This window comes from Chlamydotis macqueenii, chromosome 2 (assembly GCF_036417535.1).
Source record: "Chlamydotis macqueenii isolate bChlMac1 chromosome 2, bChlMac1.mat, whole genome shotgun sequence".
Taxonomy (NCBI): domain Eukaryota; kingdom Metazoa; phylum Chordata; class Aves; order Otidiformes; family Otididae; genus Chlamydotis; species Chlamydotis macqueenii.
Genome location: NC_141557.1, coordinates 16,750,895 through 16,767,101, shown reverse-complemented (window position 1 = coordinate 16,767,101; position 16,207 = coordinate 16,750,895). Strand labels below are relative to the sequence as shown.

At 36.9% G+C, this 16,207-nt stretch overlaps 1 protein-coding gene across 1 annotated transcript; it reads right to left on the bottom strand.

Annotated features, from left to right (window-relative positions):
- Positions 1 to 9,341, bottom strand: LOC147601597 (outer dynein arm-docking complex subunit 2-like). Its single transcript, XM_086740174.1, has 8 exons — positions 9,327 to 9,341; positions 8,325 to 8,576; positions 7,003 to 7,160; positions 5,467 to 5,662; positions 4,795 to 4,901; positions 4,213 to 4,349; positions 3,058 to 3,174; positions 1 to 225 (listed from the first exon to the last, which is right to left on the bottom strand). The coding sequence occupies exons 2-8, from the start codon at positions 8,546 to 8,548 to the stop codon at positions 1 to 3; spliced, it is 1,164 nt and encodes a 387-aa protein (XP_086596300.1). The 5' UTR covers positions 8,549 to 8,576; positions 9,327 to 9,341.
- Positions 9,342 to 16,207: the final 6,866 nt, after the last annotated feature.

Here is a 16,207-nt window from a genome sequence, read left to right as displayed (position 1 = left end):
TTATCTGTGGGAAGCAGAAAGCCCGCTGTTCTTCCACTTCATAGATGGTTCTAATTTCTTCTTGTCAATGGATCTCCTTCTTGCTGCAGAACTTTTCACTTTCTCACATACATTTTTTTCTGTAAAATCATAAAGGTTCTGGGATTGGCCAGAGACCTTAGCATCAACTACTTCCATACGCTGATGATTCTTCTCATATGTTGGTTCTTTAAAAAAAATATATTCCTAATAAAAGAAGGAGACATGGTTTGTCACTCATATTGCTATATGAATAATGCATATGAAAACAGTAAGTTAAAAGCACAATTCCAGGATGCTGTGCTTAAATATTGTATGTATGAAATGTAGAATTAGATTACAAGCACAAAATCAGATTGCCTTTAAAAGAATGAAACATTGATCTGGAAAGTAGCTGTTACCATGTGCAAATTAAATTTTTTTAAATAAATGAACTAGCTATATTCTGAACTTCCTGAACATACTTGAATACTGAGTGTTGTTCAATTTCTAATATGTTAAATAATTTGTGACACAAGCACTTTTACAGAACCTAATTCCAAATTAGTTTTAAGATCCAGAATTGCAAAGTCCATCATTCTGCTTTCAACGGATGATTTATATAAAAACTATTTCCCTGCATAAAGTATATACAAAAAAATTCCCACAAAAAATAATGAACATAAAACTGAAAATAAGCTATGATAAACTGCTAGACTTCAGTTCCGAGTAATTTAATTTGATACAGTTTAGAATTAATATAAACACATTCCATTTCAGTTTTTTCATCTTCTGTCTCTCAGGACAAAACACTGTTGAACAAGTCAATGTTGAATGGAGTTGAGTGGCACCTACCAGTCCTTCAGCTGTCTGTGTCTAGTACCATGGCTGATCAAAAATACCCAGAACAGAAAAGAGTCTTGTCAGCTCTTATTCTCTATTGGGTCATATTCAATTTTTACAGGAAAGACAGCATACAACCATTACTTATCATTATTATTGCAGCTGTCACAACGAGATAGGTGAAGACACTCCTTTATGTATTTGATTCAAGGCAGTTTTAAGGAGACTGTCACAGTCTGGCCTGTTTTCCACTAGTCCCTGATGTGAATCGGCTGTTCCAGGCTTGCTGACCCAATCATAAAGTAACTCATGCTAATTCTGTCATTCTGCAAATGTACTCTAGACAAGACAATTTGACACACGATAAACTAGACAAATCACAGGGGAACTGAAGCTGTAGCTTGACCAGCTAAACACATGTTAAAAAGTATGTTTCCTACAGCACTATATGCCAACACAGCAATTCTAAATTTTAGCTTACATAGGGCCAAGAAGATATTATAAAAGTTAATTGAGTTTGCAATATAATTGTACATAATGAGCTTTTTGAAGTTCTCCTCTCCTCAGAAAACAAATGAAAACTATTCCCAGTCATAATTTATTTCATGTAGGCAACCTTGGAAATACAGCTTTTCTCTCCTTTTCAGAGTTCTTAGAGTAGAGAAGATTTTTCCTCAAACACAAATGCATTGCAGCTCTATGGTACTAACTTGTTTAAAATCTAGTTTTAGAATGCAGAATGTAATAAAGCAGCTCTTCAGCAAAGCAATATGATATCATATTCTTAAACCATTAAACTGGTATAATTTATACTCTTCAGCATAAACTTAATTTACACAATCGGGTAATACTAAGCAATTCATATGACAACTGAAGGAAAACAGGATAAATTCTATTTATTTACTCTTATTTAATAAGTGTACACATTTCTTGAATAGCTATAGTATCTTTATAAGAGCAGAAAACAAGTACAGAAAGGCATATTATTTCTATTATTGACAGTAACATTAATCTATACTAACACTTAGGATTAGAACCGTAAAAAATTATTAAAATATTACCATAGTTTACCTTTGTGACCATCAAATGAAGCCAAATCACTTTGAAAACACATTAAACCAGTAATTATGTCTAAAAACATTAATATATTGCCACATTTAGGAAATGTAAATCGATATGTAGCTATAACATTAAAAAATACTTGCCTATGGGATAAATAAAACACATCTTGGAACTTATTGCACTTTCAAACAGAACAACTTACAAATTTAATTCCATTACTGTTTATATAAGCTACTGCATTTATGTGTACAACTTGAGATGCTCTACTCTCTCATAACTGTCAAACATCTGTATCTCAAAAATATATACTTATCAGCCCTACATCCCATAAAACCCAAACTAAAGGATAAGAAAATTTCCCTGTCAATGACTCCCTTATTGCAATAATTAAAATTGCATATAAATAACCACAAGAAACTTTGGACAGATTTTAGCTTCTAATGAATTTTACCACCGAGTTATTAATCTGTTATAACCACATCAGAAATTTGAAAGAAGAGTTTTTATCAGGAATAGTGAAACAACAAAAACAGCAGTGGCACTGTGCAGTTTTAGCTAATACAGACTCTAAATGAAAGCTAAAACATTTGCATTTTAGAGTGCTTGAAGCACCACATAGTGTGTAAGCTGGATGCTTACCTCTCAGCTCTGATACTTAGATCAGGTAGTTCTTATTTAAAAGTTAGTCTATTCTTTAGGTTACAAAGATTTCAGATAAAAATTTAAGTGGTTTTGATCACAGAATAATATGGTCATAAGAAGTTGACCTTTTCCGTAAGGATATCATATTTTCCTGCTTTAACATTTTCAGTGCTCCATAATGAATAGCAACAGAAGATGAGCAAAACTTTTTACACAAAATTAGAAGCTGATCTCACATGTTCGATGAAATCTCATAATAAGGTACGATAGAATTATATGTGAAATAGTGTATTATTTGCTATTTACGAAAGGAATACATTTAGTAGAAACTGAAACAAATCCAATGAAAAATAATAAACGCAAATCAGAATCTTTAAGATTCTTAATTTAATCACAGATTTATCTTTGATAAAGAATATAAATGCTCAGCCAGGTTTATAATGTAATTCTTACCAATATACAATGTACATTTGTACAAAGCAGAATATACACTCAGTATGAGTACATACATACCTGTTTAGCCATATTTTCTACAAATCTAGGTGATCTCTCCCTTAAAAATGTGACAATATCTTTATATACATCACTTTTTCTCTCATAGTCAATATCATGTTTACCCTTTAGCTGGCCCTTAAAAAAAGAATAAATTTAAAATTATTAATACTAATGCCTTACATAGGTAATTTAATCTGCATCATAAAATAGTGCTAAAGAGCACAGAGGTCATACTGTAATGAATTAGGTACAGAAGTCTCATGCTCAGCAGAGTCCACCAAACTTCAGTAATGCTTTGTAAAGATACATGGGTCATCTCCACAGATTCCAACAGATAATCAAGATCTTACATAGAGTTCTGCAAGTAATTACTATCAGTTAATTGTACTGTGTGTAGTTCCACTGAAAAGAATTTATGGCTTATAGTGAATAACTAAGTAAATATGAGCTTCCAGTGCAGTACGGCAGTTGTCTAAATGGATCAGAAAATAATGTGACTTGACTAGCCTAAGCTTTACCCGTTAAAAACATGCTAAGTCAAAATTTCCTTGGATTTTTTAACACTTAGGAAATAAATTTGTGGACTTACGCCTGACAGACATCAGTCTCTCTTCAAAATGAATATAAAAGCTCTGGTCACTCCCTAACACACATAAGGGACTATTAAGCCTAAATAAAACCTATTTATAAGGAAAGAGGTAACAAAAATGAAAAGTAGAAGACATAAATAATTTCTAAAAAGCTTCCACTGAAAGGAGAAAGACTGCTTACCATTTATAAGACAAAAGCAAGCTATATTAGACACACACAGTAATATTATCCTTCAGATGAAGAGCAATGAGGCATTAGACAGGCATCTAGTCCCATACTACTTTTAAATAGGAAGAGTGTGAAGGATCGTTAGGGCAGGTTTTACAACTAAACAAACACTGCTACCAAAAGTGTGCAAAAAGAGTGCAGAATACACTCTTAGTATAAAACTTCTAGAAAAAAAAGCACTCAAAACATATGGGAAAACCAGCATACATTTTTTACTGTGTCTTCTCCTTCCATAACAATAAACTAACTCTGCAGGTCTTACAGCCTCAACACCATTACCCTAAACCTGACGGATTTTTGATTTTAGCACATAAAAATATTCATTACTCCATGGAATCCTTTATTATTACTTACTCCATTTAAAAACACTCCTGCTGTGCTGCAAGTGATATACAAAGGATCAGTGTCATGTGGTTTGATGACTAAGTAACAAATTTCTCCATGCACTTGTCTCCAGGGAGGAGCTCGGCATCCATTAGAGAATATGTAATCTGTAACCAATTAGCATTAGTGTTTTCATCCAGTTTAAAAGTATTTTTAATAGTTATGCTTGATGATTAATATAACATATACAAATAAAATTCCCAAAACAATACCTTACTCTTAAAAATTCACACTCAGGAATTCATCACACAAAGCTCTGCGACTTGTGGCCCAATCCAACTAAGAACTGCATTTGTACTTAATACTTTCCACGATCAGGGACTCAGTTTACTTACTCCCTCTAAAAAATTTAATGTGATTGGAGATTATTTCTACAACTAGAAGCTGAAGAAGAGCGTTCCCTATCTAAAAATATGTTTTATTTTACTTTGTAAATGTAAACTAGAAATAATCACTTTAAATTCATTACAGAAATTAATTTAGCAAATTCCACACAGAAGTTAAGTACTTTAAAAAAGATATATATAAACTAAAATATGACCAGATCTGAACCTGATGTATATTCCAGTGATTCCAATACTGTATCTTCTCCTTTCCCAGAGAAATTCTTGAGAAGATTCACTTCATTATTTATAGCAGCTGGACTTAGTCTTATGTCTCTGCAATGAATAGAAAATGGTCTAAAATGTATTCATCAAAAAGATGTACTCAGAGAAATGAAAAGAGAATATTTTTTTTCTTTTACATTGTATCTTAATAGTAGCACCAAAAATCTGGAAATGGGTAATCTTCCATTGTTTTATCTTAATTTTATCTTAATTTCATGTGTTAGTTCAGTGAAATTTTAGTTCCATAGCTAATATGAAGTCCTTGCAGACTCGAGGTAATATTTAATATGCTTCCATGAATAAAAAAACATTTCCTTGAAAATATTTAACTGTCACTTTTTTGTTTGTACAAATGACTTCAATTTGCTACCAAAACACAAAACATATGCAATAAAAAAAACTACACTCGCAGGCACACACTTGCATACTCACACCTACAGCAAAATCTTCAGAAAAAAAAAATGTTTTTTCAATAACTTAGTGAACAGCAAAAGTTATTTCAATAAATTCCTCTATGTCACACCAAAAGCATATGTTGTGGGTTCAAACCAATCTAACAATAAAACAAAAAAATGCAGTGGCTGACATGCTTAGCTTCCATTTGTAACGCACTTACTGTGAAATGTGTTTCAAAGAACTATTAAGCAGTTGCAAATCCAGCTGATGAAGAAGAAGATTAATTTTCATTTTCATCTCTGTTTCAGGATCATCATCCTTTTTCATTTTGTCAAGTAAATGCAACATGGACATATCTTCTCCTTCAACAGTCCCATACTCAGGGCCAAGAATTTTCACTATAGGATCTCTGTTAGCTGTACACATGAAACAGAATCATACAATGTGATACTATGTTAAAAAATGATTGGGCAAGACAAACACTTTTAATGTCAATTGTTGAATAATTTTGATGCTATTAATTTACGGTAAGAACTTTAATAATGCGCGTAGTTATTCATCAAATATTACCATATGATGAGTTCTTCCACATCCCTCTTGCAATCTGAAATGCACTTTTAACAAGACGAAAACATTAAGAACAAAAAGAAACTTTTCATAACAAACAAAATAGCTGTTTACAGCAAAGATCAAGATTCATTCAATCAAGAGGTGAACATTAAATACGTCCCTTTATCAACAGCCCCCTTTCCAGAAAACACACCTGGCTGATCACCAAAATAGGAAATCACTGAAAACGGATAATTTCATTTTGGAACTATGATTTAGTGTTAAATAACATCTTTAAAGTTTTCTATCAGCATTCCCAATGGCCCCACTACTTCCTCAGCTATGCCAGCTGTTCTTTTTGGTAAATAGTGACATAACTGCATGTCAATGGGTTTTAGAAAAAACATTTTGCTTTGTTCCTGCAAATGAAGTCCTATGCATCTGTGAATGCCTCTGCATGATACCCTGTCCATATTATACCTCCCTATTATTCATGGTTGAATAATGAATAATGGTTGTCAGTGACAGGACGCTGAATTAGATGGATCTGAAATTTGATGCAGTATGAGCATTTATATCTTAGTATTGCAGATGGAATTTCTACTAATATTACCAAAGAATATTACTGATCTCTTGTACCTCCAATGAGAGGAGGATATCCAGTGCAGCATATCAAGGTTCTTCTTGTCAGTTTGAAAATCTAGGAGTTGAATATAACACAGCAGAAGTATTCGTATCTGTATTTTAAAAGCCATTGTTGAAAGGACCTGGAAGTGCTCACTGTGAACCTTGTGCAGGTAAAAATGTCTTAAGCATTTAAGTTTTTCTTTGGCTATTTTTAAGGATGTAATATTTTAAAAGAGGATTAAACTACAAACATAGGAAAAACTGCTATTAGTCTCTCAAAAGATATTCTTTTTCAGATATTTAAACCTATTGTCTGTTGCAATAGCTGGGATACCACTCAGTATACATGAATTAATACATAAGATTCAATAGCTTTATTTTAACTTTATTCCAGATTTCTTTGTTATTGCTTTCTGTGAAAATAAAAGAAGAAATAGAAACTTCATTAAGTTCTGGATCAGCACCCTTAGTCACCTTCATGAATCAACACCTTCTCATATACTTAAAATGAAGGCATGCCTTTCCTTCTTGACATACTTTTTAAGAGAGAGGAAAGATTAAAAGAAAGAAGAAAGGAAACCTTCAAGGCATGTCTGTGCTTCCTTTAACTTTTTTTCCATAGCAATTTGTAGCAAACGGGACAGCTGGTCAAAACTGCGAACTCTGAGAGTTGATGCTGTGAGGAGAAGCAATGGCTCGCCATCTTTATCTCTGTCTTCAGACTGAACAGTTGCTTCACTAGAAAAATAAAATAATATCTTTTCAAAATAAGAACTTTAATAAATAGCATATTTTGGAGAAAAATCTTGAACGTCATTCAAGCTTCACATGACAAAGCACACACAATGTCTTTAAACTGTATTTTAGAAAACTTCTGAGGTAAACCAATTTATTCACTGCAAATCAGCAGGTGGATGCGCCTGAAGGAGGCTGTGACCCCATGGAGAGGAGCCCATGCTGGAGCATGTCTTCTGGCAGGACCTATGACCCCATGGAAAGGAGCACACACTGAAGCAGGTCTTCTGGCAGGACTTGTGACCCCATGGGGGACCCACACTGGAGCAGTCTGTTCCTGAAGGACTGCACCCCGTGGAAGGGACCCACGCTGAGGCAGTTTGTGAAGAACTGCAGCCCATGGGAAGGACTCACGTTGGAGAAGTTTGTGGAGGACTATCTCCTGTGAGCGGGACTCCACGCTAGAGCAGGGGAAGAGTGTGAGGAGCATCAGAGACATCAGAGACAACGCATAATGAACTGAGCTCAACCCTCATTCCCTGTCCCCCTATGCTCCTTGGAGAGGAGGAGGAAGAGAAAATTGGGAGTGAAGTTGAGCCCCAAAGATAGGAAGGGTGAGGGGAAGGTGTTTTAAGATTTGGTTTTATTACTCACTATCCTACTCTGACTTTTGATTGGCAACAATATAAACTAATTTCCATGAGTCGAGTCTGTTTTGCCCTTGACTTGTCCTTATCTTAGGTCATGAGCGTTTTATCATATTTTTCTCCTCCCATTCCATTGAGGAGAGGGAGTGGTAGAATGGCACGCTGGAGACCTGGTGGCCAGCCAGAATCAACCCACCACACAGGAGCAACTCCTAACATTACCAGAAACCACAAGGTTAATCACTGTTAGATGCATGTAGTGAAAAGCCTTAGGAATAGACAGTGTAGACAGTGCAAATTGCAGAAATTATTAACTAAACAGGTCTGTATCACAACCAAGATAGTCTCAAATTCTCAAAAAACCCTACAAATTTTAACTCAAAATTTTCAATATATATCAATAAAAACCCACCAATTTCAGCCTCCCAAATACACAAAGATTTTCTTTATGCTAAACGAACATAGTTTTGCTTTGTAGTTCACCTTCAACATTTCAAAACACACTGCAAGTCAGACTTACTTGATCTCATAACCCTCTCCAAATACTGAACAGTCCAATTGCGTTTTCCACTCAAGGGGCTCTCTGAAGACAAACATTGCTTCCTGAGGATGTCTAGTGCTGAAGTCCTCTGCAAACTTAATAATTTGATTTAAAAGAGATTCGTTCAAAGGGGTGATTTCCAGTGTGCCAGTTCCAGAACCAGCAGCAGTCCACTGAGCTGCTCTTGCCAGTGCCACTCCCATGGTATCGACTAGTATCAAAGATGTACACCTGAGCAAAGAAACACAGTCAGAAAGGCCAGGCTGAGCCATCAAATGATGAATGCAATATGCTGTGGATGCTATAATTTGAAATAAACATATCTAGGAATGATCAGACTCTTCTAACTAATGTAAATCCCCAAAGTAAGGAGGGTGGAACTGAAGAAGAGAAATTAAAGAAATAAGTGAAATTAAAGAAATCTGGTGAAAATACAGGGGTTTTTTTTCATCTGGATTAATTAATTCCTGGTGCTATTAGAAACTCCAGGAGCTGAGAGCATTAGGTCTCTGTTACAGCTGTAACAAAAGGCTCTCAGGTTCTCCTTGTAAAGTTGGTGCCACTGTTAAAAACTGTATGTGCAGGGGGACAGACATATACAGCCCCCAACAATGCCCCCCCCCCAATATTTTCTTTAAATGGCGGAAAAAGGGGGGGGACAGACTTATACAGCCCCCAACAATGCCCCCCCCCAATATTTTCTTTAAATGGCTGAAAAAGGGGGGGGTCAGACCCGCCCGTGAAGCCTGGAGAGGCCGAGAACCGCCGACCCCAGATGGGTGCTGGAAGCCATCGCCCCTGCGGGCAGCCCGTGGGGCCCGCCATGGCGCCGGCCCAGCCGCGCTGCGTGCCCGGGTCAAGGGCTGGGGTCAGGGCTGCTGTAGGACGGGGGCGGGATCGTGGAGCCCGGCGGCTGTGCGGGACCCCCCATGCACGCAAGGAGCCGGGCGGACGGACGCCCCTCACCGCTCGCTCCCATACCTTGCCCCGGGTGAACCGCGCCGGACCCCGCTATCGCTGCTCGGGCCGCGGCCGAGGCCGGCGGCGTTGCTATGGAGACAATGCCCGGCGGCAGCCGTTACTGGGCGAAGCCGGTAAACACAAGCGGTCCCCGGTGCCGGGGAAGGGCCGCTGCCTCCGGGCTACCGCCTCCTTGGAGGGGCAGCCTGGTGTTGGCGGCTGCGGGTGCAGGCCATGGCGGTGGGCCCCGGACGGTGATACTCTGAGGGGAAGGCCGAAGGGGTCGAACCCCAGAGAGCGGGAGGGTGAGTGCAACGACACTACCCGCGGTGTCCCTCAAAATCCAGGGGTGCTGAGTTAGGGGCACCTTCATCGGGCTTGTGCTGTGGAAAACACCAATTTTTGACTTGGGAAAGGGGGCTGAGGCCAACAGAGGGGTTAGGCGTGTGTGAGCAGAGTGGTGAGGGGTGAAGTGAGTGGAGGCGAAAGGGGTAGGGCATTTCTCCTTAGAGGGTAAGAGGAGCTGCATTTAAAATAATAAAAAGGTGTATGGTTTTGGTGTGAAATTAAATAATGTAGTGATTAGAGATACTTTCTACCAGAGTTTAAGGGAACACCACGTTTTTAGCTTGAATTTTAGCCAATATAGCTTAAACCTTTCAGTAGCTTTCCGTCATTACAAGAAAACAGCTTTAATTAATAAGGTGAACATTTAGTTCTTGAGGCAGCATCACAGAAATGCTTTTTCTTGAAATATAATGTGAAATTAGTGTTTCTTGAAAGAAGTAAAGGAAATATGTGTGGATAGTGCCAACTAATAAAGTCCTTTTATAAGGGCAACACAACGCTATTAAACATGCAAATAAAGCACCCAGAATTAGTATTAGACTTGGGAAATTACCATTATTTCCCAAGTAATATTCTCGATCCATAGTGTGAATGAGCTATCACTCTGGATCAATTTTTAAGTTCTAAAGCTGCTACTCCACTCCCACCTGCCTGTCTCCTCTTTTGTACCACAGGGCAGATAAGAACTCTTTTCTCCAATTTCCCTTCCCACATGTAAATCTGCCCCAGTTTCATCATCTGGGTCCAGGAAAATATCTATCAGATGATAAAAATGGGCTTAGATTTGACCTAGGAAAGAATGCTTACCTGTTGCACACTAGCTGGGGTTAGGAAGCTGTGTTCAGCTTTCCAGTATATGTGTCCTTCTGAAGGCTTGGGAAAATAATCCTTTCAAGGACAGCCAACAGAAGTAACCAGCTGTCCTGACAACTTAGAGTTAACATAGCCAAGAGTTCTTTTACCAACTCAGAGCTCAACTGGGTAAGAAACCTCTAATAATGACAAAGGACATGGAATGTATATGGGATGTATCTCAAAGAATAACAGTGTGGAATTAATACATTTTTTTCACGGAGATGATTGTCTGTATACATTTTACTTACTGAAACTTTCAAGCAGTAACTACGGGTAAGTACATGCAGTCTGCACGATAATGACTTAAGAATAGCACTGGCTTTTCTTGTTTCACTGCATAACTTTGAGAAGATGGAAAATGAATCATTTGATTAGGTGAAAATGAAAGAGCATTTTTAGTAAAAAGCCTGCGTAAAGACTTAATGCAATTTTTTTTTCTTTATGGAATACTATGTATGAAGGCATTTCCAGAAAGGATTAAATATCTTCTTTTTACTGAAATAATGACCATTTAAAAGTTGAATTTGATGGGCACAAGGTGCAAAATGTGAAAGGGAGTAAAAGTATGATCTACCATGGGTGGTGGGGAGTGAAGACAGTGAGTTTTCACACTGAGATGAGTATTTTAAGCAAGAAGTCGGTGGAGTAAGAAATAGAATTCCTAAATGAGATCACTCTGTTCCACTGAACAGCAAGAAAGACAGACGATATTTCAGTGGCTAAAATAAATGGGATGATTTGCCCTCAAAGAGTATGCATCACCGCTGGCCTTAAAAAGGAGCTTTGCTAACTAGCATAGGCTTAGTTACCAGTGGAACTTCCCATGCAGACAGATAAGTCAAAAAATGAAAAAGCAGAACACGTCCTGCAAGCCAGCAACGGAATGCTGCTGGCATCTGGTATTAGAAGCTAAAGGGCTATAGAATGGTTTAGACATTGGAGGTGCTTCTCCTCTTTCTTCTTTGTGGTGAACAAATACTGAGTTTGTAGCTCAGCTGTACTCATAAGAAGACTGCTGTAACTCTTCTGAAGACTAGAAAGCATCTGATTTAATTTCTAACTCAATTTGTATGACTACTTTGTGTCTATTTGTTCTTGCACCAACACTAGTCCTTTATGTTATTTTCAAAGGCTACTTTCCTTAGATTTTACAGCCAGTTTCTGAGTTAGGCTATTTTCTCTTAGACTTTACTTTGCTAGGCTAAACAAGTTTAGTTCCTCTAGTTTCAGCCTGTAAGTTCCTCTCTCTTACCCTCTTTGTATCCATTATTTGCTTGTGTTCCACTCTGACCTTGTTTTTCTGAAATGGATTCGGCACTATTTCTAAGGGCATTTCCCAAGGACCCTTTACAATGGCATTAATAGTCTTAATCTCTTCTGGAAGTTCCTCAACTACTACATTCTAGGATTGCATTTGTTTTGCAGATCATATTGAGGATTGTTGTCACCTTGCAATTGAATAATACAACCAAATTTTAATCCATTACCTTTATTTTCAGCTGATGAGTTGGTAGCTTTCTGCAGGAGTTAAGCATATAGTATTGCAGTTTGCCCTTGTAAAGTCAAATTCCATTTCTAAAGAAAAAAAAAATACGTATAGCATGCAGTCTCTATCTTTTGGTCCCCATAGTCTTCCTCTTTCCAAAGTAATTGTTGAACTTGATAGCAAATTTGGACAATATTTCACAGAGGGCTGTGGTCTTGGAAATAATTAAGCTTCTACAAGTTTTGTAAAACCTGAGGCAGTTGAATAGAGGGGAAGCAAAATTAACACCCGTGCTGAGGTAAAGGCAGGCATATGAACTGCAGATCCCATTCTGCAGCCACCAGCCAGCCAGGCATTTGGTTCATTCCATGCTGGTTAATTAGAACATGAGTAACCTCAGCCTTGCCCAGTGAGTGTTTTAGGGAGAAGGTGGACAGCAGAAGATTAAGGGACAAAGCATATAATTCCCTAAGAAATCAGATTTCATTACTTTTGCTGCTTATGAACTCTTTCCCTGAGCTTCAAGTCAGATGAGAAGGTTAGGGAGCCTAGGGCAGAGTTTGTGGCTGCAGGGACTTCCAGGTGGTGCCTGTTCACACGCAAGTACCCTGCCGTGCCTGCCCTGCACCTCGCTGGGTTCTGGGAACTGCGTTCTTCAGTACCAAACCTCTTCACTCATTCCATTATGTGATATGAACTATTTCTGTTCCTGCTGTCTGCTCGTAGTCTCTGTGCTCTATAGTCTTTTGCAAGTTTTTAGACACATATTGGCTGTAGCAAGTCATTGCTGCAGTTACTGCATTGGTAGTTAAGCTCTGGGTGATTCCCTTTGTTGCATTCAGGCTTGTCTTGCTGGATGACAAGCCATGCCTTCATACAGCAGCTGTCGCTAAAAAAGAAGCACTTAGGAACTCCCTCACTTAGCTAGACTGAAGAACAATTAATACCACGTTTAGCTTTCACCAGATGGATTGATCAATGCTATTAATATCTCCTAGCACAAGTGTATAAATGGATACCTTAGAAAATCTTGTCTGAAAGCTGAAGTGTTAAGTAATCACTTAAAGAATTACGAAAGTATTCTCTTGGTAACTCAAAACCAGCGTGCAAAAACTTCCAGGCAATGAAGTCGTAATGTGTTCTCAAGAGCAGCTTACTCAGGAGCTGGGTCCACCCAGAGATGGCATTTGCACCACGATTGGCTAATTCTTTAAATTAGTAGTAGTACATTTATGAAGTAGTGACTTTTTGCTCTAAGTTATTTTTACATTTTTAATGTAAAAGACATTTTATAAAACAGTAGGTGAAATGTTTGCCTGAGCATAGTCAAAGATGAGATCATTTGTTACTGGCACAAAGAAATGGGGAATATGAAGAGTTTGTTAACATGGAGAGAAGGGCAATTGGAAATTTTTTTTACAATCTCAGAATTGCAGCCAGACAGTGTAAGCAATTTTTCTTGTGTATTTTTCCTCATATTATTGTAGAATAGGGTGGAGATTATTACTGTTAAAGTAGAACAGTAATACAAGTTGTAAAAAACGGTGGTAGAGGCTTACATAAAATAAAAAAAGCCATTCAAGTTAAATAATACTAGCTGTTCCTTCTGTTAAATAGCAATTTAGCTGGTCAGCTTCATGGGCAGTTTGTCACACAAGTTGAAAATCAGGAGAAAACAAAAGAATATTTGTCCATTTCCTTTTATTGTTCATTACCTTGCTTTTGTTGCAGAATTTATATATCTTCTGCATTCACAAAACAAAGTCCTGTTTTGGTGAAAAGGACTTAGCTAGAGAAATAAAGAAAAAACAGTTGTGCTGCATTTATTTCATTTTGTATCAGTACAAATGCAATATTTAGGTGCCTAGAGTTGTTAACAAACATTTTTTTTTTTGCATCTTGAATTCATGTAATCCTTTACTATTGTTTAGTTTTGTTTTTTTGGTTTTTTTAATCAAGGAGTAGTGTTTTCTGGAAAGGCAGGGTTTCAGCTCAAGAGGCAACCTACATGAGCATGTACAAAGAGGGAAAGGATATGATGAATCTGTTGATGTCTTTTATTTAAGCACAGTTTTGTGGAAAATGATGTGCAAAACCTAATCTTTAGAAAGCAAATCACTACTGAGTTTTCACTGAGTCTCTGATGCTTGTGTTGTGATCTCCTGCTTACCTCTTGTTTTCTGAGTAATTATATGCTTCAAAAAATGCCAAATGATCTGAAGTGAGGGTTTTTTAAAGATTGGACATTGTGCAATACACTGGCTTGGCCCTAGAAATTAAAAAATAGAACAGACCGTTTTTCAAAGGGAACTCACTGTAAGGGACAAAGCGGTATGCAATGTCGTACATGGGTGTCTGGCAAAGAGGCCATTACTTCAAAAATCTTTAAGTAAAATAAAGCAGGACGATATTTTGTTTAGTAAGCTATAGATTAGCAATATCTGGATAGTTATTTTGCAAACAATGACAATAACAGAGATTCTGCTGTTCTTTTTTAGAAATGGCTTCCAGATGGGAATCATTGTTTACAGTCCAAGACTGGATGTGATTTAATAAGTTTTTATCAGTAAAGAATATAATATTTCAGAATATGACCTGTTTTACTAGACTGTGAGTCCCTTTATTTGTAGATGGTTGTTTATTCCCTTTTGTTAATTTCTGTTTACTACTGCCTAGGTCTTTTGATTATTTCTGAGTATAATTTGGAAGAAATAATCAGTATGGTGTAATAGCCAGATGACTGTGACTATGTCATCATAATATTTGGAGTGCTAAATTAAAAGACAGTGATTTTTAAATACGTAGTAAATTAATTTATATGTTTTCTTTGTAACATCAGAACAAGATACAGGTCAGATTAGCAGGGGTCTTAACATGGTGGGATATCTTTTCAGTGAAACTTAGGCTGTTTTTCCTGGGTTTGTAATACTTTAGTGGGGGATGATTACATACAAGGATTTTTCTTGTTAATTCCTATATTATCTTTCTGCATCTTCAACCTCAATTCCCTCTTCATATAATATTTTGTCTTGAAGTTTCTGCTTTTAAAATATGTGTACATAATAACACTGAAAGAGAAAGCTTCAGAGAGAGATATGCTGGGATAGAGTTATTAAAGTATATGAACAAATTTTGAATTGTTTTAAAATGCTGACTCTTACAGGAGGAGTCACCAAAGTATTGACTCCATTAGCCACCTTAATTTGTTCGTGTACCAGTACAGCCGCTTACACAGAGAAAGGATTACTGGCTGATTCCCTTTATGTTTCTGATTGATTCTTCCCTGCGTAAAACACTTACATTTTGCTTATATTTTTTGATGGACAAACAATATCTGTGCATTTTGATGTTTATATAAAATGGTTTTTCTAGAACTAGTTAGTTATTCTGACCTTAATAGTAGAGCAATTCAGTATTCATAAAAGCTATATAATGTCTTTTAAAACTTGCTCATTGGTTAGTTGAATTAGTTTTATGAGTGTATCATAACTACAAAGATAATACAGTTTCTGTACAGCTGTCAGAATGATACAGAAGCCTTTTAAGACTTCAGTGGAAATCAGACATTCTGATGTATATTATAAAAATCAGTGGAACTTCAACAGTGATATTTTTCTCCAAAGTAGTAGAGATTCAATTAAAACAAAACAAAATAAAACCAACGGAATTTTTATTCAAAATCGTGTGTTCCAAGTGGAATGGACAAAGTGGTAACCCTGCAGGTTAGAGCACCTTACTCTAAGTCAGGGGTATCCAGAAACACTTTTCATCTTTGCAATTTAGAAAAGATTTTGACTTCCTGGATAGTAAAACAAAAACAAAAACAACAAAAAAAAAGGATAATTATTTTAAAATGTAGGAAGAAAAATTGCCAGCTACGCTTGTTAGTTATATGTTTAGCCTGTTGTGCTAGACATTTCAAATAACTTGATATTAAAAGAATACTGCAGGCCAGCGTCTTGTACTGTGGTTGAAGACACTGTTTTTAGCTTTCAAACATACACCCTTTGCAAGTGAATGATGCTGACATGCCCCAATCCTTTTTGCTTTCCTAGTGGTTTCTAAAAATTGCATCCTTTTTCAAGGGGAAAAAGGAGAAAGGTTTGGGCTGTTTGTTTTGGGGTGGGAGTGTGAAAGGGAGATTGTTTTAAAATTAGAAATAGAATGTCATAAGTAGTCTACATTTATGGATTTCTTTTCCTAGAGGAAAAAT

Bases quoted from the DNA above. Each gene is read 5' to 3' on its own strand.
- LOC147601597 (XM_086740174.1), bottom strand. From the start codon at position 8,548: ATGGGAGTGGCACTGGCAAGAGCAGCTCAGTGGACTGCTGCTGGTTCT. The intron at 4,350-4,794 runs GTTCAGATCTGG...AATTGGTTACAG, and splicing joins ATCACTGGAATATACATCAG to ATTACATATTCTCTAATGGA. The intron at 3,175-4,212 runs GTAAGTAATAAT...TCTTTTTTTAAG, and splicing joins CAGGAGTGTTTTTAAATGGA to GGCCAGCTAAAGGGTAAACA.